General features: G+C 38.9%; 1 protein-coding gene across 5 annotated transcripts in view; it reads left to right on the forward strand.

Moving 5' to 3' along the window:
- ITPR2 (inositol 1,4,5-trisphosphate receptor type 2) overlaps positions 1-23,800 on the forward strand; it is a 253,887-nt gene that overhangs the window by 165,714 nt on the left and 64,373 nt on the right. For 4 of the 5 annotated variants that reach the window (XM_032446237.2, XM_085541626.1, XM_085541631.1 and 1 more), the window contains 8 exons: positions 8,374-8,482; positions 9,593-9,780; positions 11,021-11,204; positions 11,764-12,020; positions 12,928-13,128; positions 14,835-14,945; positions 20,947-21,042; positions 22,206-22,325. In XM_032446237.2, the coding sequence (XP_032302128.2) occupies positions 8,374-8,482; positions 9,593-9,780; positions 11,021-11,204; positions 11,764-12,020; positions 12,928-13,128; positions 14,835-14,945; positions 20,947-21,042; positions 22,206-22,325 (1,266 nt within the window). Of the gene's footprint in view, positions 1-8,373; positions 8,483-9,592; positions 9,781-11,020; positions 11,205-11,763; positions 12,021-12,927; positions 13,129-14,834; positions 14,946-20,946; positions 21,043-22,205; positions 22,326-23,800 lie in introns of those variants that run through there. The other variant, XM_085541645.1, reaches the window with a different exon arrangement.

Here is a 23,800-nt window from a genome sequence, read left to right on the forward strand (position 1 = left end):
TGTGAACTCCCTTGGCCCAATTTTGTATGTTGGCCTTTACAGTAGCCAGTTCAGACTGTTTCCTTTGGGTTGTTAAAGACCAGAATTTATGCAGACTTTAGGCACCTAAAAATGCAAGTATACTTGGAAATAGATGTGCATGCTCACACACAATTCCCTTTCCATGGGCCCTGTTGCTGTCACACAGAGCAGAGCTCAGCGCTGCCCTTCCACTCCCTGTGAGGAGCTGCAGCCACCATCAGGCCTTCACTCAGCACCTCTGCTCTGCACTGAGCACACTGAGGGACCTCAGTTGCTCCTCACATGTCTTGCCCTCTAGGCCCTTCCCCATCTTAGCAGCCCTCCTTTGGATGCTTTCCAATAGTTCTGTCTTTTATTGTCACACCAAAACTGTTCACACAACTTGAAATGTGAGTGCAGAGAAGAGCAGGAGCTTGCGGAAAGTAATAAATTAATGCTGAGACTTGCTTCCTTTTAATATCGTGGTCTTAAAAAAAACCCAACCAGTAGGTATAAAAAGCAGCTCTCACTAAGTAGCTCACACTAACAGGGAACACCTTTTTGAGAAGGTGGTAGATATCATGGTTTAATGGCATATCCATGGTAAAACAAGAAGTTGTTATTTGTTATTTATTTGACCCAGAACCTGTGGCAAATCTTCTGAAAGATTTCCTGATTTTTGCTAATCTGAATTAGAACATAATGTGTTTTAGCAAATGTGTAGGTTCCTTCATACAATGTAAGTGACTATTTGGAATGCCTTAGCACAAATTCTGCCTATATTTCTGAAGCTTCTTCATCAATCTTAGCTAGTAGAAAAGGATGAAATTGAGAAATCAGTGGAGCTGGTGATTGGTAAAGATGAGTAGGTGAAAACTGAAATCCTGAAGTGCCTCCTGAGCCACTTTGCAAATCCTAAATCAACAGTGAAGAACCTAGCGTATCTAATTCAAAATAGTATAAGCGCTACCTCCTCAATACATCTTTTATCTAGTAAATCTGGTATCTGTAGTGCTCAGGCTTTGAAGTTTAACCCAACAGCAAGACAGTGACACAAAGCAATGTAATGAAAATACTATTTGGCTACTTTTATTATTTTTCTCTAGCTACCTGTTTCAGATTGCTCTTAAAATGTCAACACATGGTGGTACTCATAAGTACACATCTAGAAATGGTCTATTTTTGTAAATTTTCACATTGGAACATTTAGGGGTAAATTTTCCTTGGTCAAAGATTACATCGTCTTCCTTCAGTGGTAGTGAACTTGGATTATTGTGCATCTCTGAGCTTTACCTTGTACAAGACAAAATTGCAAAGAAAAAATTACATAGATGCAAAAATAAAAATAAAAAATCAGTCTGTGAGTGTTATGAGCAAAGGTGTAAACCACGTAACTAAGCTTAGCAACAGGAAAAGCGAGAGATTTTAACAGTAATATTTGCCATCACAAAGACCTGTGGTATGTATACAAATGTTATGACTGTAGATGTTCTGTATTTGGACAAGAAAAAAAAAAAGAAAAAAGAATGGACCTTTGACTAATATTTTATGGCTGGGAAGGGAAGGGAAGGGAAGGGAAGGAAAGGGAAGGGAAGGGAAGGGAAGGGAAGGGAAGGGAAGGGAAGGGAAGGGAAGGGAAGGGAAGGGAAGGGAAGGGAAGGGAAGGGAAGGGAAGGGAAGGGAAGGGAAGGGAAGGGAAGGGAAGGGAAGGGAAGGGGAAACAAACTTTTAGTATGATATTTTCCTGAGCTTCTTCAGGGTGGAAAATTGGACAGTTACCAGGCAAAATCTGTTTTTCTTGCAGTGTCCACTGTTACTTTCCCTATCAATATTGAAAGTAGGCTGGTAATAGTAGCAGTATTTTGGTGCTTTAGCTTGAAGCTTTATGTGAAACCTGGATGTGTAAAGGAAAGAATTAAGAGATGTTAAGAAGTTAGCTACTTTTTCCAACCATTGTTATTTGGTTTTAGAGAGGGGTCATGCTTGCCATTCTTTTTTGTCTATAGCTGTTAATGAGTCTCTGCAGAAGTCACAACCTCAGGTTTATCAGTTAGCATTGGTGATTTAGGCAAGCTGTATTAAGACAAGTGGGATTAATACCAGATTTGTGTAGAATTAAACAATGGCACATTTAAAATGTGAGGCGTCTCTGCCTAATGAGAGACAGCTGAGAGGTGTGGGTGGCCAGTTTTGCTCTCCTAGGAGGACTGTGTCATGAAGTCTGGTACATATTTTGTTGTGGGCTTCTTTTTTTTTTCTTTTTTTTTTTTCTTTTTTTTTTTTTTTTTTCTTTTTAGAATTGTATTAAAACTTTTGCCAGGCAAAGTACATGTCTGCTCCTTCTCCTCAAGCTGCTGGCAAGGCTCCCATTGATTTTAGTGAAAGCAGAGCTGGACAACAGCTGGACCTAACTTCATTTTTATAAGTACTTTTTTGTAGGAGTGAATAAATGCCCCGGTGTGCTAATAACTTTGTTCTTGGATGTCACATTTTACTGGTCAAAATTTATCAGTGTCAACTATTAGTTGGCTATTGTAACATCTTGTTGTAAAAGATCAAAATTGGGAAAATTCTTGTTCTGTGTAGAAATAAACAAACATCACCCCAAAGCAGACAACCTCAGCCTCCAAGCTCCCTGGAATTTGCTGGCAGCATGAGGACAGCATTCTTCAGTAGGAGTCAGGGCTCAGAAGATCTGTTCCAAGCTTCTCCTAGTGCAACTCTGTGCACCTGGTAGATGCATGCCTCAGTTAATCCACTATGGAGATCAGACTAATACCGATGCCATCTTCCATTTCGTGATCAGGTTGGACCATAAATTAATGAGGGACTGTACAACTTTTATACTTGGTAGCTTCACCGGGTAGCCCTGCTTCACCAAAGGAAATCAAAGAACAAAGTAGTGTAAAAACAGGTGGAAAACAACAACTTTTTCTGCATGGAGGAATTCAGTGTCACACCACTGCTTCATACATACTTCTGTGTCAGATCCCGTTTTGTCAGACTGTCCCACTGCTGCCATCTGTCACAGGGCAACAAAATACAGCGGCATGTTAGCAGTAAGGTTTAACCACTACTTCAATACCACTGACATCTGCTTTTGCCAGCATGGGGCATTATAATAAAATAGGAGGCATTAGCTTTGGAGCAACCCTCACATATTAGCGGGGGCAAAAGGCGAAATCATAAACCACAAATGAAAAAACTCAACCCCTTCTATCCCTTTCCTAGCTAAGTTTGTCTTCAGCATCTAAGCATTGTGTCTTACATCTTTATCTTGCAGGCTGAAGTCATCCATTATGAGATTTCTCATGCAGATAGTCAGAAACAGAGTTCGTATCTTTCATGTTTAGACTGGTAAGCTCAGTAGATTGAAAACCTTGAATTTCTGATGAGATGGCGTGTTTTATTTTCTAATCACTCTTATAGAACTTCTCCAAATCCAAATAATTTATCAGAATTCTTCTTGAATTGTGGACACCAGCTTTAGATGCAGCATTCCTTCAGAAACATGCCTCTACACATAGATAAGTACGATAGTTCTATGAATCCTACTGTGTAGCTCTGGCTATAATTTCCAGAATGGTGTGATTTTTCAAAATGTCATTCCACTGATTTTTGTCCAAGACCTTCAGATCTTCTCTAGAATGGAGGCCTTCATTTTATGGTCTTATTTACTGTTATTACATCTCTTAACTCAACGTGGAAGTATCTGGACATAGTGAGACACAAATTGTTTGGTTCTTCTCAGTTGAATAAATGATCCTAAGCTGTTATAAATGTTCTGACCTCATCCTGTTTTCTTTGTATGTCTTTTATAAATTATCTTATTCTTCTGTGTTTTTCCATTTGCTTGAAAAAAAATATCGGGCAGACAATAGGTATTTCCTGAGGATCCCTATTAGAAGCCTGTGCGCTCATTTATAATTTCTTGGTCTAAGTTTCAGATGGAATTCTGTCTTTGCTGCTAAGCCATTTAGCAAGTATCATTGTGGGGTTATGGCACAGTAGGTTTTCAATCACAATTTTTACCACTTTATCAGACTTTACCAGACTAATATTTTCATCATGAGTGAGACCAGAGAAGATAATCAGAAGCTAGAGAAGGTCTATTTTATTAAATCCCATATTGAGACAATTATTACGACATGATGCTAATACTATATCTACTGCTGATTTATAGTAGCTTCCTTTAATTTTGCATTAATGGGACTCAAAGTCATCCCTTACTTTATTTTGCCCAGAACCGACATAAAACTCACAGTTTATATTTTATCAGTCATCATATTTACGTTTTTGACAGTGTCACTGCACATTAGATTTCTCGTAGTTCTCTGGGATTTTGTTTCCATTTCAACCTGCCAAAAACGTATATTAGTTGAGCAGATGTCCCCGTCAGCTCCTCTGTAATATATAGGTGGAAGTTACTGAAATATAACATTCATACATCCACCTGGATTAGTATGGGGCTATAGCTGCATCATCCACTGTATATGAGAAATATTTGTTGGACACGACTGCCTTTCCTGTGTTATCACTGATAATTTGGACATTTCTACCGCATTGTTTTACAACCAGATCCACCATTTCAAACTTTGGAACACCATCAACTCTAAAATATTCAAATTCCTTATGCAGTGTGTAAAGTTATGTGAGACAGTATAAATAGTTTTTGGTGCTCTTGCACAGGGAGCTCATGCTGAAGCAAGTACCCATGATAAACCTTTCAAATGTTCTCAGGCATTTCTCCTCATGGAACATCCTATCCCAGCGTGGAACCAGCGTGATGTAGTCTCAAAGAAAGAAAGTGAATATACCATTTTATTAAGGCATTTAAATCAAGTTAAAAGACCAACTAGTATAATGAAATACTGAGAAAATCGTAATTTGTTTGTGTCTACATGTTCCTGTTGGAATAATTCTTCCCCATTGGAAACTTCTGTCTGTCAATCTCAAGCTATTTAAAACTGCAAGAACAATAACCGGTTGTTGCTTTCTTGTGTCCTCAGTCTTTATCCTAGCTTTTGTTAGACACAATGCAGTGGTATTCATGGGTAACAATAAGACTATTATGTTTCATTGTGGGCTTTTTTTTTCAGGGCTATACAATGTTCTAGCCATTATAGAAGGATTACAGTCAGCTGACTGATGTTTACATACCATTTCCATACCCTAATAAGAGGTATAAGGGAAAGTTTATTGTAGCCAGCAGGGGAGAGAATTGGCTTGGAAGGCTGGGATTTTGGCTGCATGAAGAAACATAGTCAAAGGAAGACAACACTCTACTGCCTAGTGTGCTTTTATTTTTGGCCTCCGCTTCAGCAGTATGAGTGTCAGTAATGGTTGCTGCAAACTACTTATTCATACCACTGCTGTGCTCATTTGCTTTTGGGCAATATTAATTTTGTGACTGTGCTAAGTTGGGAAATCGTTCACAAGGACACCAATGGCAAGACTGTCTTGCTTGCCCTGGCAGCGGATTGTCTCGTCCAGATGATGGGACAGTTCTTGACTTAGTTTTTTTTTTTTGGCATTCCTGCAAAAACAGATGCAGGCACGCCAGCAGGATCAGCACTTCTTTTTCTGGGAGCAGGGTCTTTTTAGCGTTCTTTTGTATGATACCTCACACAGTCATGCACTGGAGGTGACAGGAATTTCTGATAACATTGCATAAGCATCTGTGCATTCCTCAGCTCCAGTATGTGCTGCTGGGCTGCAGAGAGCAGTTTCTTCTCTTTGTAGTGGCTGCTAATTTCACAAGAAACTAAATGACCTGGGTAAGTCACATGGCTTCCCAGGGTCATCACAAAGAGGCTGAAGATCCCAAGCTTGCCTCATGTGGGGCTGAATCTGAGGGCACGTTTTTGATACAACTCTTTGGCAAAGGTTGCACTGTGCTCCTGCTTTTCAAACACGATGCTCTTGACTTTTGGCAATTGGGCTTCTAAGAACTGTGTGTGTCTGTATTCATGAGAGGTTAAGGGAGGGAGGGAAGGAGAGCAAAAATCTTAATAATGAAGACACTCTGTGGGGGCAAGAGGTAATATCTGTGTCTTAGTTTGCATACAGTGAGGGAAAGTTTCCTCATTCTATAGCCAGTTGGAGAAGCACATTTGTATCACTGCTCTTCCTGTTGTCTTTTGAAGGTAACAAGGCAGGAAAAATGATCTGAGATTTACAAGCAGTTCATTTTTTTTTACAGACAACAAGCCCGAGTGCTAAATTGTTCAGGTTATTAGTCAAATGCTATTTCATGGTCCCCAGTGTTCTTCCTGATAAATAAAGGCTGTTTTGATTGAACAATAAAACTTGTGACTGTGGGTATTATTTTTAACTACATATAGATGCCTTTTGGTGTTTCTTCCCGTGACTGCACTGTGACTGTTTATGTAATTTACCATAGCACTCTGTTCATCATCAGCAGACTGCACAGATAGCCAGTTAAGGATGTTCCCCCAAGCTTTGTGGTTAATCAAATGGTATGGCAAATGCCAGGCTTTCTTATTAAAAGCATGTCTTGATGCAGCTCTCATTCTGGGCTGGGTCCTAGTCAGGTGATAGGAAGCAGTTCTTCTCTGTGATCCTATTTGTGTGACAGAGCTCTATGATTCTGTGACATATATGACTTTAAGAGACTTTATTCTGTTCTTAGTCCATGTTTCTTAATTCTTTGGTGATATGTTTGGCTTCTTCATGAGATGTGGAGATGAGGCTCACTTTCTTCTGGAGCTTGCTCACTACTAGTGGCAGGATGCTGAGCAGGAGGAGCTGGTGCACTTAGCAATCTTAAAATTTCTTATGAGCTGTATCTTGTCTGTGCATGCAGGATTAATCTCCACTGCAAACAAGCTGGGATAGAGTCTGCCTCCATGTGTGGTTCAGAGATTGATGGTTCTTGGTCTTTTGTAGTGTAGACCACAGCTGGCTTAAGTCCACCGGGAAAATTCATGTGATAAATTCCTTGGCACTGCAGATGTGTAGGTGATGCGTTTGTTTTTCTTGCAGCCATTGCGTTTATGGATTTTGATATTCTAGTATAGATATTGCAATTTTCTTGGCTAATTGAGTGAACTCTGTAGATTGTGTAGACTCTACGAAAACGTCAGAATACAAGAAGTAGGAAGGAACTTCTGTTTTGCATTGTCAGCCTACATACACAGCTTACTGCATTCTGACCCTTGTTTGAGATGGATGAACCCATTGCTTTTTGAGATGCATGAAGCAATGAAACCCCGTGTGGGCCTTTGGTTGCTTTTGGAAATATTGCTAAGTTAACAGAGACATATGAGTGTGGATAGTGCCTGAGATATTTTGGGGTCTTGCTTCCTCTCTTGTTGCTGCCTCTGGTGGTTGCCGAGATATATAGACTGAAAAGCGTATGGCTAGACTAACATGCAGGTGCTGGTGACGTGTACATTCCCTGTAAGTACAAAGAATGCTTCTGGTACACATATTTTTAAGACCTGTTTTTCATTAAAACCAGTAGACGAGTAAATGCAAAGAAGAAATCATGTTGTTTTACTGCCTAAATGTTGAAATGAATATTTTTTGTCTTTCTGTGATCAGCACAGGGAGCCTCACCATACTTATTTCCAAATAAAATCTTGAGTATTTTATATTTATACCTGCAGTCATTGTCACCTGCTGCTTCTGTAAAGATGAGTATTGACTGCAGGTGTTCCCAAGAGACCAAAGGCAACAGGAAAATGCCAAGTGATTGGTAGCCCACTCTTAATTCAGTGCATCTTGTTTTGCAGAACACATGCAAAATGAAAGGGAAGCTCTTCAGAGAGCTGCATGCAAATATTGACTGGGTTTGGTTTTGGAAGTAAAGGAACAAGGAGATACAGAGAATGCTTTTTAAGCTCTTCTATCAAATGTCATCTCTCTGTTTTAATATTTCATGTGATGTGGCTTCTTTCAGATGATCAGTTGAATTATCTGAGAACAGAGAAAAGGGAGTGATACTACTCAGATGCAGAAAATGGGAAGAAAATACTGCCATGGCAGGGTAGGGCACGCGCACAGACTGCAGTGCATTGGCTTGTTGTAAAACTTGTTTCAAAATACACGTCTTCCAGGTAGTCAGTGGAAATGGTTGAGGTAGAGATATTTGATTTATCATCAGTAAGTTTAAAATAATAATCTTTGGAGAAAGCTTGTACAACAGTATTTTAGAATTCTTGCCACAAAATGTGTTAGATAAGACCATTAGATGCTTGTTTTGTGGACAACTTTTCTATTTGTATGCTTACTGATTATAAAGGAAAGACCTAATAAATTGCGTAACTATGATTAACAGCTTGCTTTTCAAACAAAGGAAATCGGCAACTACTGAAGTTTTCTTATGGTATTTTTGTATTTCTCTTGAAGGGCAACACTTTAAGGAAAATACTCCTGTATCGCTACTTTAAAGGAGAATATGGAAGTGGTATGAATGGGCCTCTGTCTACCAGCTACAGCAAAACTGCACAAGTGGGAGGTAAATCAACACACATCGTTTAAGGAAAACAAAAGTAGCAGCACCGTTTTTTATAAAAAAGCATGTTAAATGTGCTCCAGGGACTTCATTGGTAAATAAATGGAAAAAGTTCTGTAATCAGCTAGAAGTTGTGTGCACCTGTCTCAGATGGCTGGTGTGCATTAGCCAGCACTAAAAATGCAAATCTTTCCATGCCCCCAAGTCAGCCCTTCAGTTCAATTTTGATTGGTAACACCATTTGCTAACAAATCCACATCCAGGAATGCAGCAAAGCATGCAGCGTTTGAACAAAGCCACTGCTGTTTCTGGAAACCAAACAACTTTTTAAAATTCCAGATCCTTTGCTAACACATTAAAAAGAAATAGGATATAAGGAAAAGCTTTTCACAGATATATCAGTTAAGCGAGGAAATAAATTTCCCAGAGAGGCTGTATAATGTCAGTTCAGAGATATGATTTAGCAGAGGGTTGTTAGAGTTAGGGTACTGTGGTTAGGCTGTTGTTGGACTTGATGATCTTTGAGGTCTTTTCCAACCTGTGTAATTCTGTGATTCTATGATTCTTTCAAAACAAGGCTGTGAGGACCCTATGTAACTACTGTGAGTGAGAGGTTTGAGTGGGTGTTTCTTATAACCTCATTTTTATAGGATTCTCTCATAGAAGCCAAGGTAGATTACAATAAATTGCTTTCTAATAAAGCCAATAATAATGTATGTCATAGGAAATATGGCAGAATTAAGCATGGAGCTACATCATAATAGAGCTGGCCATTGCATTATCAGCATATATTAAAGGCATGTCCAGATTTCTGGGCTTTTCCAGATGTCATTTGACATTTTGTTTAAAAGCTCTTTCAGACCTCTGGCCATGCAAATTTGTTAGTATATGAAGTAATGGAATTAAAAATGGGGTTCTGTGGACAAATCAGTTTCACTTTGATCTTGGGGACCAGCATTGCACTTTCACACAAACATCTTGTTTGTTTCAAGAGGAATTCTGCCTCAAACAAAATTTCAAGATTAAATGAATTACATTGCTACCGGATGCAAAAGACTTGTTTTACTAATGGATTTGTTTCAGTATACATACATGTATTTCTCTGACTTGCAGGTGGATTTGTAGGACAAGACTCAGATAAGTCTGGAGTGTCCATGTTTGATATTCAGTGCCTTCTGGATAAAGAAGGTGCATCAGAACTTGTCATAGATGTTATAGTCAGCACCAAAAATGACAGAATTTTCTCAGAAGGCATTTTGCTTGGTATTGCATTGCTTGAAGGTGGAAATGCACAAACACAGGTACTTATTTCGTTTATTTATTTGCATATTGCTTTTCAAATGTTCAATACTACTGCATGTAGTCTGGAGTCAAATAAAAAGAACCTTTTTGCAGTGAGGTCTGTAGAATGGTTATCACTACAGTATGTCTCCCTAAAAAACAATTGTGAATATTCCATGTTATTATGCAGTACCTCATACAGTAAAGTCTTCGATGAGAGAAAACATTTTTCTGCTGTCCCTCTCACTGTTGTATAGTTGTTCTGTGCCAGCTGAGCATTATCTCCAGTTATTTCACTCTTCTCCTTGTAAATGTAATGATTACGATGCTTTCAAGTTTATAATTGCAAAATAAATAAACAGATATATCTGTTCCAAAGGAAGTAAATGCTTTAAACTATGGTCTTTTCACAAAGACTAGGGGTATCGTTCTCAGCCAGCATTAGCCAAATAAGATAGTTGTTTGTTCTTACTCTGTGATCAGCAGAGAGGAGAGATGGCGTAAACCAGTCCCAGCTTTTCCCCATATGTCATCATTGTCTTTGACAGGAACCTGAATAACCAACATATGCTTCATTTCAAGGCTGTAAGAGTTAAATGAGAGTAATCCAGTCCTGTATCTTTATTCTGTTAAAAAGATAATGCAACCTGTCATGCTTAGACAGTGTCTAGAAAGTATTAAATAAGTGAGGTACTGCTGCAGCTTTCTAAAATGAATTAGAAAGGGTTTGTATAAGGACTTCACTTCTGGGACAGTTTTTAAACTGTTGAAAATGTTACTCAGCCTACTTGACAGTAGTGCTAGAGGACTGTATTTAACAACCTCAAATATTAATTCCAATTCTGGAGTTATAAAGAACCAAGAACGTGTATAGGCTAAGCTACAACACGAAATATAAATTTGGAAGTTTCCTGTTTCCTGTTGTAGCCACATAATAACAATTACTTTCATTATTACCTTCAGATTGAATACTGTATCTCTCTAATACCTGGAGAAAAATGGGGAGCATCACAAAATAATGTAACTTAATTTGGTAACTTTCTGACATATGAAAGACTGCGGGTAGCGTTGTTTACCATTTTATCCCATTTTAAAAACAATGATCAATATTTGTTACCCATCTTCTATATCACTTTGTAAAATAATTGGTTGTGCAGCAGTCATCGTTTTTTTTCTGTGATTATCTTTTTTTCTGTTTCTGTATTTTTTCTTCCTTACAAGACTGATAGCTAATGACTATCCTTTTATTTTTCCTTGCAGTTTTCAACTTACCAGCAACTGAAGGAGCAAAAAAAGTCAGAAAAATTCTTTAAAGTCCTGTATGATCGTATGAAAGCTGCTCAGCAAGAGATACGATCAACAGTGACAGTGAACACTATTGATTTGGGGAGCAAAAAGAAAGATGATGATAGTGACCTAACCATATCTGTACCCAAAAAGAGAGGTAAGGAGGCACTCACGTAATGCACCCATAGTGCATTATGTTCAAGTTGTGTGTATTGCACCACTGATTCTATGCTGCATTGATTGATAAGTTTTAATATTAACCATTGCTGCAGTGCCTTATTTGTCTGTTTTTCCCTGAATTACAGACCATAACTTAAGTCATTGAAGCTATGCTGGCACCAATAGAAGATATAGACCCATGTTTTTAGAAAAGCTGAAATACAAACTGCTGCTAGTGGGGCTATTTCACATGAGCAAGCACAGGAAAGAATGCCCACCCTGTGGTCCTTCCATTGTTCTCGTCATTTATTGTATATAGAAGAGAATGAGTAGGGCTTTTTGTTTTAATGTTCTGCTTTGCTCTGGTTTGTGGTTAATTTGGAACATGCTATCCCTGCATGAATGTTGCTTTGATATTCTTTGTAAGTTGCCTAGAGGTCTTTGAAAAGTTAGGCAGCAAAAAAGAAAAAGTTGCATTCATTGTTGTTGTTTTCTTATTGTTTAATTAAACAAGCAAAAACTGTTCCAAAAATTAAGGAAAATTATCTTCTTTTCAGTGAAGGATTCAACGCTGCATCTGAAAGAGGGTATGAAAGTTCAGTTAACAGAAGCATCTTCTGCAACATCCAAGGCTTACTCTGTGTATAGAAGAGAAATGGACCCAGAAATAGATCTTATGGGCGCAGGAACAGATGCTGCTAATGCAGAAGAAAAGTCCACAGAAGAAGCAGTAATGAGTCCCGCTATTGCAATCATGCAGCCAATACTGAGATTTCTCCAGCTTCTGTGTGAGAACCACAACCGAGAGCTCCAGGTAAAGTGTTTTTGAGCCAGGCTTCAAAGGAAGTATTACAAGAGCTGGAACTTCATGAAGGAGGAAGAACATGCCTGTGCTTGGCTTCTGTTACTGAATAAGGGTGTCTAAAATGTTGTTATTCTTTTTGGCCCATGTGATAAAATAACCCTTTTCAATAACTACCTGCACGCTCAGTTTAAGTTCATGTTTATGCCCTAAGAGTGGTGCGGGAACCACAGCATAGCCCTATGGAATTGAGAATTTCCTAAATGTTCCAGTTAGTGTAATTTCTATACACTGATAGCGGATCAATTACCATAAGTTTAAAAACCATGAGAGACTTCTGGACAAAGTTTTGGTACTGCTCTTTTCACTAGGTGTTATGATTGAAGGCTGTAAGATACAGTGTGTCTCTGCTATCAGTTCCTCTGGTAGATATTACTACCACCACAGAAGCTTATGCAAAATGAGTTTTCTGCAAATATGCTTCAGTGCGGTGACCAGTAGCCTCCTTGAAAGCAGGGTTGGGGGTAGCTTGAACTAAGATGCTGTTGTGCATTGACACTTCCGTGGAGCAGTCTAACAATGCAGCTATACCTGTTCATCTGTGGGACAAGACCCTCCAACTAAAGGACCATAATAAACAGATGGAGTAGGACATCTGTAGGACAGAAGTTTGCAGATGTTTGCAAAGCTCGTGTTTCTAAGCCCTCCTTTCCCTAAAGGTTTAATCAAATAATAGTCCTCCACTACTGCACTAAGACAATTTATTTTCTACAGTGTAGTGTACTCCAGTAACTGAGGTAGGGCAATCAAGTGGTCGTAAATTGAACCTGTCAGTAGTTTTATGAAAAAGATTGTGTTCAACATGATTCTAACTCTCTCATTCTCCCTATGTTTTTTGTTCCTTTTCTCCATCCACCAGAATTTTTTAAGGCATCAGAACAATAAAACGAATTACAACCTTGTTTGTGAGACACTTCAGTTTTTGGACTGTATCTGTGGAAGCACAACAGGTGGACTGGGCTTACTGGGGCTTTACATCAATGAGAGAAATGTAGCCCTGGTGAACCAGACATTGGAAAGCTTGACTGAGTATTGCCAAGGTCCATGCCATGAAAATCAGGTAGGGCTTGAATAGATGCAGAACAATCTACCTGAATGTATGGTATCTTTGTGCTTATCATAAACTCTTTAGTGTTGTTAATAACGTAAGACCATGTGCGATTACTGTAATTAAGCTGAACACATGCCACACCTGCATAAGGCCTGGAAAATCCTTTCAAGCCAGAACAGAAAACAGACTCTTCCTTTAGCCTGTCACTTTACATACGAGGCTTCCAGTCCTCTTGGAGAGAGTTTAATGTCATATAATTGGGTCTGTAGTTTGAACCTCACTTCATGAAACTTCGGATTTCAAGTCACAACTGTGGAATTACATTACCTCTATAATAGTGTTGTTCATTGTTTTTTTCCCCCATTTTCATGTATTTTACCTTTTTATGTTTTTATTTAGGATGCTCATTTTTACTTTCCCAATTTAACCTAACAGCCACAAAATTTAACTTACCGTTCTGCTGCACTACCTGTAGACATCTTTAATGAGGATATCAATAGGAAAATAAGTGAGGGTAAAGACCATGCTTCTAATCAAATACATGGCTCTGAGCCTTCACTGAAGCAGCCTTTTGAGTTGTGGCTGTTAGTGGCTGTCTCTTCAGTGCTATTCTGAGGCAAAATAGAAATGCGGAGTGTATTTACGTGCTGCTGTATTTGATCTAAAGAGAACTGTAGTAAGGTTGTCACTGTGGATGAAATTTCAGGATTTTCAGTATGGATTAATGATGGGAAAATATCAGTGGGCAAAATTACAAAGACACAATCTATTCTTGATACTAAGGACAGCTGAAGAAATGCATACAGTATTAATGTTCCTTCATTAACATACATAAATGAAGTGCAAAGTGCTTCTATTACTGTTGTTGGTTATCAATTGACATTAAAACTTTAAAAACAAGCAAACAAAAATCCTTTAGTAGGCAAATTTTTAAAACAGTCATGTTCGATCCATTAATGAATGGAAAAACGTGTAAAAAATAATAATTTCAATGGAAATTAAAGAAAAATCTATGTTTTCAGGTTAACTTGTTCCCTAACTTTACTGGTAATGGAAGGGAATGATTATTAATGCTTAATTACTTGGCTTACCTGCTGGAAAGTCACTCGGGTTTAGAGTTATACTTATTGAAACCATCTGCAAATCTGATGCAGTGAGTTTTGGAGTCAAATGCACCACACTGTCATTTTCATCTATTTGTTTTGTGCTTGTTTGTTTTACCCCTCTGTCTTTCTTGAAAACTTTTCATATTGTCCAATAAATCTATTTGAAACAAACAAACAAACAAACAAATGCCATAGACTTATACAACTGTCATTGATTTTGCATACATTCCAGTATGACTTTTAAGCTTCTGTGTCTGTGTGTTCAGCCGAATCTGGCCGTGCTCCTGAGCACTGTTGCCTGTAGCATGCACCACACTGTGCCTAATCCTACTTGTTTCACTGCAAGCAAATTTTAGCTTGCACTGCTTTTTCCTCACTTGTATACTTCACTATTGACAATGTTGGGATTAGCTCTGTACTACATATTTCCCCAACACCATTTGTAGCGCGTTTTTATGCTTTGACTATTGTAAGGTTGTCCAAGTTCTGGACCCTTTCTTTGGAAATTTGCTGCTTATTCTCTCTCTTCTCCCCCACCCCTCTCCCAAATCTCAGTCTTTTTGTTTTCCTCCCTTCCCTCTCTTCTGACTCTCTTCTCTTATTTTCTAGACCTGCATAGCTACCCACGAATCAAATGGGATTGATATTATAATTGCGCTCATCTTGAATGACATAAACCCTCTCGGCAAATACTGCATGGACTTGGTGCTTCAGCTAAAGGTACAGTAAATGTAAATTTGTTTATTTAAATTTGAGTAATGGTACAAGACATACCTATGCAAGAGCTCCAGGCAGCCTGACGTTTACTTAGTCCTGCCATGTGCAATATACTCGGCAGCCCTGGAAGACAAAGGGCGCGCATGAATTCAGCTCAGCTTAATCTGCATAAGATCCTCCACCACGGGCCTTTTGACCCACTGTCATGTTTGGGAGTATACCCACAGCTTTTTTTAAAGAATCCTATCAAATAGATACAATATAGCTAGCATGAAGAGTTTACAAGTGGACATAAAAGTCTCTAACAAATAGCTATCCTGTTAAGGGGAAGGAACATTCATTCTCTGTATATACAGAATTCTGTGATTCTGTGAACTTTAAAAAATATTTGACAAGGATATGTTGTGAAAAAGAGTAATATAACAGATGACCTGCAATTAAAATGTCAAATAAATCTGGCAATGCAGTTAAAGTGTGTTTTATTACCGTTTGCAGAATCCTCTGAAGAGAAAGGTGAAGTGTAGAGTGGGGAGGCCTGTATTTTGTTTTGTATTCTCTGGAGAGTTAGATAAGTTTGTCTGGTCTGTGTGCCATTGCATGCTAAGAGGAGCTTTGCAGCTCTACTCTCTGACAAGTAGGGTAGAATATGTCTAGGAGGAGCCATGATTTAATGTTGTTTCTTGCCTTCTGGACGAAGAATTTCCATTGCAGATGGTTCATTTCCTCCCCCCAAACCAGCAAATACTTTGTGGTAGCTGCATTGCATCATACTGGCAATATTATGAACATCTAATAAAATAATTAATACAGCCGTATATCATGTAAAACGAAACATTGAATCAACAGTGTTTTACAGATGATTTTAATCATTGTAATTACATGATTGAATGGCAGTATAATTCAGGCCCCCCTCAAGAAAAACACTTAAGCAGACATTTAACTTGGAACTCACCGACAGTTCTTTCAAGTCCAAATTTCAATCCTTGTAAAGACTAGTGCCATTTTAATTTGCTGTTGTTGTGAAGCTAGAAAATGTTTGTTAAACATCTTTGCTATGCAGTTGCCACTAATGGACTTTACTGGCATTACTGCAAGGACCAGTTTGGCCATATTCACAGGACACAGTATGTCACACTGTTACTTAAATAGCAAAAGTTGTAATGAACGGTACCAACGGGTCAAACTGTGGAAGTGATATTAATTTGACAGAATCAGGGCCATTTAGATTAGAAGGTACATATGGAAGTCACACAATCCAGCACCAAGAAAGGTCAGCTAGAGCAGGTGGCCATTTGGAGATGTCACAAACTGTATGGGCAAACTTCCGGTACTTGCCTGATCTCAGAGGAAAAAAGTATTTTCTTTCATTAGATAGAACTTCATGTGTATTTTAATTTGTACCCATTACCTCCTGTCTCTCTCATCAAGTATTTAAACACACTGATAGGATTCTGATGAGCCTTCTCTTCTCTAGGCCAAGCAGTCCCAGCTCTTTCAGCTACTTCTAATGAAAAATGCTCCATTCACTTATTGGTGTGTCCATATGCTGGACAGTATATCCATATTATTCTGGACAGAACTGGACACAGTACTGAGCCGGATGTGATATTAAGAATTAGATTATTAATGTTTAACATTGACAGTCTGTCTGTGCTTATAGGCAACTCTGAAGTTGCAAATATGTAAGTTTTACAGTGAAAATACAAAAGTTTAAGTATAAAGGCTCACACACTTGCATATACAAATAAACTCAGACAGTGTTTTCAGAGAACATTGTATGCTGAGCGCGCACCCCATTACCAAAGCAAAGCCCATGAAGAATTATATTTTCCCATACCGTATTAATTTGGCTTGTTTTGCATATACTTTGTGATGTGGTATTTAATTACATCTTCATGTATTATATTTTCCATTGGATTCCTGAATCATTTGGTGAGCAGGATAGACAATGTTCACTGAGTGAACAGATGGACAATGTTCTGTTCTGTCTTTTATTATTTTCAATATGGCACCCCAGCCTTCCTTAGTGACTAGTATTAAGTCCTGGCACAGAGTATGACCTCAATGTCTGTCACTGTATGTAGTGGAAGGATGAAGAGATGTTGTCCTTCTAGTAACACATGTAATTCACTAGAAAAGGGTGGAGAGAGTAATATGGGTGGTTGCTTTTTTGTTGTTTTTTACATAGTATTGTGTGAGATGAGAACCCAGGAAAAGAGAAATGAAGGCCAAAAGCATTTGGGATATTCATTTTATAACACCTAGGGACTGATTTTTCACAAAACTAATGTGTTACAAAGAACTTTAAACTGTATTTTCAAAGTATTTGGCCTCTTTTCATTGATTTCTGGGAATTGAAATCATGATGTCAGAATCTCAAAGCATACAGAATATGAGGAGCAAGGAGTTAGATTAGCATCCAAACTCAGGTGTAAGGGATCGGATAGGGAAGGAGAAGGAGAAAGTGACATATGAGTCAGAAATTTCCTTCTTTGGGCCAAAAAATGAAAGAGTGTGCCTGCTTGCTGAACTTCTAGGCACACCACTTTTTCTAAGTCAGTAGCAAGAAGCTGGCTGTTAACAATAAGTCCTATCCACCCTCTATCTTTCTTTACTACTACAAGCTACAGTAGGCTTCTCTACTCCTAGGATTGCACTTGTAACAGCTCCAAAGCCCTTATCAGACCTGAGTGAGTAGACTGGGGTTTTCCTCTACTGTTTCCACTTCTACTTTCTCAAGCTACCTGACAGTCTATCTTATCCCCTTCTCTACTCATTTTGAGATCCTACCAATGCTACCACACCTGGTTTGCTTGCATTGTAAGGGAACTCTTCAGCAGAAGTAGAACCATGCAGTTCTTCACAACAGCACTCTGTCCCAGCATCTGATCTCATTCACTGTGCACAGTCAGCTTTTGCGATGTAAGTTGGCTAGAGTGAGTGGTCCTAATTTTATTTCAGAAAGAAAAGAGCGACTGTAGAAAAATACATATGGAATCTTGTTCACCTTCAGTGATCCCAATCTGATCTTCTCATCCGTTGTTCTTGGTCCTCATCTCATCATTGTATTGGCAAATCCACTCTCCTCTTTTCTGACTTCTCACTTCTCACTTCCAGTCTCCTCTCCCAAAAGGTCCTAGTTCTCCAGTCATGTATGAATCTTCCTTCTTTCCACCTTTCCCTTCCTTCTCCTTCTGACTTTTAATCCTACAGTCCCCCAGTTCTCAATCCATGTCTTAATATAATTGTTTCGAGTTCTCTGTGTGCATTTTCAAATCTTTATTTCATTTCCACGTGTTTTCTGAGTTTCAATAGCAAATGTTTCTATTTCCACATCCTATGAGGTACTCCATACATATCTCAATTGCACATAAAAGCACCATTTGAATTGCCTATGTACATCTTGCCTCTCTTCCGGGTGTTGCTCCAGTAGAGTAGGGGAAACCCACCCTATTTTGGAGGCCCACGTAGGGCTTGGAGCTGTAACATAGGACTTAGGAAATAGTTCCTAATTCTGTTTGGCTCTCTGGCTTTGGGTCTTTTCCTTGCTAGTCCTAACTTCGTCCTCACCCTTGCTGCTTTCATTTTGTGTTTTCCTACCATAAGCTTAAGTCCCTTTTCAGTCTCCCTTTTGACCAAGTTCCTCTTTTAGTCCCTTTCAAAGTAGGCAGTCCTTCCCTCTATGTTGCACAAGCCTAGGCAAATACCTAAGAGCAAGCATAGATTGCAAATTGCGTGAATGTGTTTGTTGTTCCCTGTGCTGGAGCATAGTGTTCAGAGATACCTTGGCAGTCTGGAGAAATACTCTGACAAGAACTCAAGAACTGGAAAAAAGGAAAGTCCTGCATCTGGGGTGGATTAACCAGTGCAGTAGTACAGGCTGGGTACTGACTAATTGAGAAGTAGCTTTGTAGAAGGAGGTGGCTGTCCTGGTAGGGAAGTTGAACATCAGTAAGCAGTACCCTCTCACAGCAGAGAAGCACAACCATGTCTTGAACTGTATTAGGAAGAGTGTAGATAGTAGGTTTAGCAAAGCAATCTTTCCCATCTGTTTGACACTTGCTAGTCTGCATCTGGAGTATCTTGCCCATTTTGGAGCTCTCTGGAGCAGGAAAGGCATTGATGTACTGGAATGACTCCAGTGGAGAGCTATTAAAATGATGCATGGTGTGAGGTTCAGCTTGCACAAGAGTTAGCTTCAAGGAGCTCTTTTGCTGTCTGCAATGACCCCAGGAGAAGATGGAGCCAGCATTCTCTTGGAGTTGCATAGTGGAAAGATAAGGAACAGTAAATACAAGCTGGAGTATGGGAAATTCTGGTTAGATACAATGAAAATTTATTTTTCTGTGCAGATCAATGAAGCTGGGAACTGGTGACTGAGAAGCTTGTGGGCTTCATTGTGGCCTTCCTGTACTTGAAGGGAGCATATCAACAGGAGGGGGGAATGTCTGTTTACAAGGGTGGACAGTGATGGGACAAGGGGGAATGGTTTTAAACTGAGACAGGGGAAGTTTAGGTTAGATATTAGGAGGAAGTTTTTCACTCAGAGGGTGGTGATGCACTGGAACAGGTTGCCCAGGGAGGCTGTGGATGCCCCATCCCGGGAGGCATTCAAGGCCAGGCTGGATGTGGCTCTGGGCAGCCTGGTCTGGTGGTTGGCAACCCTGCACATAGCAAGTGGGTTGAAATTAGTGATTATTGTGGTCCTTTTCAACCCAGGCCATTCTATGATTCTATGATTCTATGATCTTTGGACCACAGCTTGACCAAGCTTTGAGCAGAGACTGGGACTGCTGAAAGATCAGTGCAGAGAAGAGCCTTGAATGCATGACTTCATTGTACAACCTATATGATTTTGTGATTCTGTGCCAAATGAGAAGAAAACCTGTGGGCTTTTAGCTGTGAAACTGGCAAGTTTCTGCAGTACAGTCGAATCATATTTTCAAAAATACTTAAGAATTGTACAAATTTGGCTGGGTTGCCCTACATTATTTTCCTTTCTTGGCATCTGATGTTCTACATTTTCAGCTCTGCTAACAAAACTTGGGTATACAAATCCTGCTTAAAGCTGAGGTAGTTAGGAAGCCCCAGTGAACAGGTGAGTGTGGGCATGGTGTCTCCTCAATTTATGAGTTCTATCAGACTTATAGCTGTTGTACTGCCACCTCCACCAAGATGTTGAGTTACAGAGAAGTGAAACAAACTTACCCAGAATCACACAGGAAGCTTCTGGCAGAGCTAGGAACTGAACAGTTGTGCACTGAGGCCTGTTAAGGTTAAGGTGCTTAAATGTCTCTACTCTTTCTTTCTTTCCTGTTCATAATTGATATAACTGGAAGTGAGTCAGGTCTTCAAAGTCTAGGATGCTACAGAGTTATGTCTGCTGAAGTTTGTAGTGTTTAATTGGTGGGAGAGATCTCAGACAGGAGTGGATGGTTGACAGTGCAAAGGGTATCTTTATATATTCCCCCTGGAATATGTGATAGTGAAACAAAGTCTCAGGCATGTGTGAAAACAGTTTGTTTTAGAGTCTTTTAATAATAATCAATTAGCATTTATAAAAAACAGAGGGGAAGGAAAACTGCCTGAATGATGAAGCCTTTTGTGTAATGCATTTTGTAATTACTTCTGCTGAGCTTTGCTTTAACAGAATGCCATAGTAAAAATCGCTGGGTGAGCAAAAAAGAGAGGGAAATGGGATTTCATTTCTAGTTCTTTACAACAAAGTTCTATATTTTCTTTAGTCGGGATTGAGTCGGGATTTTTCAATATTTTAAATGCTTCTTCCCACATAGCATGCAGGGTTTGTTAGCCTTACAGTACGCTGACATTAAAATGGGAGGACAGCCATATTAAATATGCCAGTAAAATAAAAGATGCAAGTAGTTCAGAATCGTATCCTCTAAAAGAAGTGGTCCTAGTAATTTCAATTAAAACAAATGCAAGGATGGCTATTCCATGAAATAGATTCTAAATTTGCATTAACTTGGTTTTGTGTCCCTAGAACAATGCCTCCAAGCTTTTGCTGGCTATTATGGAAAGCAGGCAAGACAGTGAGAACGCGGAAAGAATCCTTTTCAACATGAGACCAAAGGAACTGGTGAGAAAACTTGTGAATATTCATAAATCTTCTGGCTGAAAAGAAGTCCGTCATTAAAACATTTTAGAATGGTCTGCATCTTAAACTGAAGAGTGTTGGCAGCACGCAGTGACACAATGTATCAAGATAGTACTAATTCACAGGAAAGTGCTTTGAAAGGATCAAGCACGCATGATTTCAGCCTTTACGACTTCATTATTTTTCTCCATTCCAAGCACTTTTCTGTAATTGTTTCCTAACTAAATTATCCTACCCTGGTAGACTGTCTTCAACTACACTTTGTCAGGGGCAGGGAAATTAAGCTTGAGCAGTTTGTGAAACAGTGCTAACAGAAATGCATGTGTGTGTCTGTGTCTGTCTGTGTATTTACACGTCTCACGAACAAACAAACAAACAAGTTACCAACAGTTGTTGCTGTGTTATGGAACAAGCACGGTACTTGTTTGGGTATCCAGGAATTTTGAATCAATTAGAAGTTTGGAGAAATTGTTTCTAGTCAAAGAGTGACTGGAAAACCTGTTTTGTAAGGAAATATGTAGGTCCCTGAACTAAGACAGAGCCCAGGGATCTGCTGGCTCCTGGTTGTCAGCGCTGCAGTGGCGTGTCAGCACACTGAGGTCATCCCTAATGTACAACTGCAAAATCAGACCCTGCATGGGCAACTGAGGACTTTTGTCTTTTTGTCCTGCGAGAGACTTCTGTGTATTTTGGAATTACACTAGTACACTGCCCAGATCTCTGCCTCGCTTTTCTTTATGGTTTTTCTTTTCTGTTACGCTATATGGAGAGCTCTGAGTTATAGTGCAGCCTGCTGTAGCCAGACAAGGATTGTGTCTGCGCTGTAAGTGCCTAAAGAAACTGCCTGTGATATCTGTTGATCTGTCTTTAGGAGCGTTTGTGAGAATACCTGCTCACAAAGACAGCGTTCTTGTTCCTTTCTCATGGTTAAAGTTTTGCTGACAAGAAGTATAGCACTTTGGAGCTTCATAAATACTTCAAGCTCTTCTTTATTCAAAAAGTGTACCTCAGACTGCTTGCTGTTCTCTTAGAACTACAGGGCACCCATCCAAGCTTGGGCTGAACAAAGTGAATATATTCGAACATCGTGTGCTTTTTTCCCTGAGAATGTCAGTTATTTCATCTCGATTTGGTTTGTGTTGCAGGTGGATGTGATGAAGAATGCATATAACCAAGGCCTAGAATGTGACCATGAGGAGGAAAATGGAGATGATGGCATCTCCCCAAAAGATGTTGGCCATAATATTTACATTTTGGCGCATCAGGTATTCCGTATCTCCTGTACAATTGCTTCCATAAAAGCATTGCATGCTTAAACTTCAGTCAAAACCTGTCTGATCCAATATCCCTTCTTACGATTTCTGTCTTACATTTGTGTACAACACAACCTTAATTGGAGTGCTGCTGATAGCAGGACAAGTAAGCAGCATCAGTGGAGGCACTCTGAGTAATTTTGTGTGCACTGTTTATGTGAAATAACAATGTAGAGCAAAGTAATTAATGTACACTTAGTTTTGTCTTTCTTTAACATTAACATCGCATTTATATAAATCAAGTTATTATTTCTACATTTTAATTAGTAGCTTCAGTTAGGATATCAGGTGAACTTGAATTGAAAATATTCAGATTATTTTAGATGTGTTCTTTACTCAGCTAATAAGAATAGTTAAGCCTTTTTACTCTTTTCTCCTTTGCTATTAAATTTACTTTAATTTCCATTTGTGTTAAGAATATTGAAAAAATATGAAAACCACATGAATTTTATTGTATCATAAATTGTAGCATTTTTTGTTTCAGAATTTAAAAATGATTTTACTAAGAGACAGATTCTTATCTATCTCTTAAGGGATATCTATCTCTTCTTTATTCATTATAGTTGTTAAGTGTAAAGATTTAAATGCTCAACAAAAGAAGAAAAATCTTTAGTTACACTGGTATTATGCAATTTTTTTTCAAGCAAGAAATGGAAAAGCAGGTAGTGAATTGTGTTCATATACTTGCAGCATATTTAAGTAAGTCTTGTTATTATGTTGTTATGGATGACCACATTGTACTCTTGTGCTTATGTAGGACTGTACACAAGATACTTGTCAAAGACTGGACAGTTTTTGAAAGGAAATTTAGCTTCTTACCTTGTGTTACTATTTACTCCTAGTATCAAAACTTGTAATGAAGATTTACAAATCTGACAAATCAAAATGTTGGCATTTTATGTCAGCCCATGTTAAATGACCTAACAGTGTTCATGACAATGGGAAGTAACCTTTTTGGAGTAGAAGATAGGTCTAAAACTATGTCTGTAGTAACTGCTGGGATCATTATAGCAGAGGGATCACTCTGAAGAGTACATGAGTTAGCTGATGTGTAGAATAAATTCTGCCCCTACTCATGTGCTGGGGAGGCTCACAAAATCCCTCTTTGGCTGTTCCAAATGCATCACCTGTTTTGGATATTTTGGCCACATAAGGCTTATGGCAGCAATTTATTGTACTCCATCCAACTGTATAGAATGAAATGACACGACTGGCTCTGTACACCGTAAAAACAACAATCTTGTCACAGAAGTGACTGCTGTAATCTTCTCACATTTCTGAAACTATGCACGTGTCTGTTTACAGTAGCTTTGCAGCCATGTCAAGCCCACTATCAAAACAGAGCAATGAAAGGGCAGGCAGTTTGGGACCTTTCCTTCTCCTCTGCTGATGAAAAGCTATGATTCTTGGCACAGGACTGCTGATTC

This window comes from Coturnix japonica, chromosome 1 (assembly GCF_054131305.1).
Source record: "Coturnix japonica strain WE chromosome 1, WE-NBRP24, whole genome shotgun sequence".
Lineage (NCBI taxonomy): Eukaryota > Metazoa > Chordata > Aves > Galliformes > Phasianidae > Coturnix > Coturnix japonica.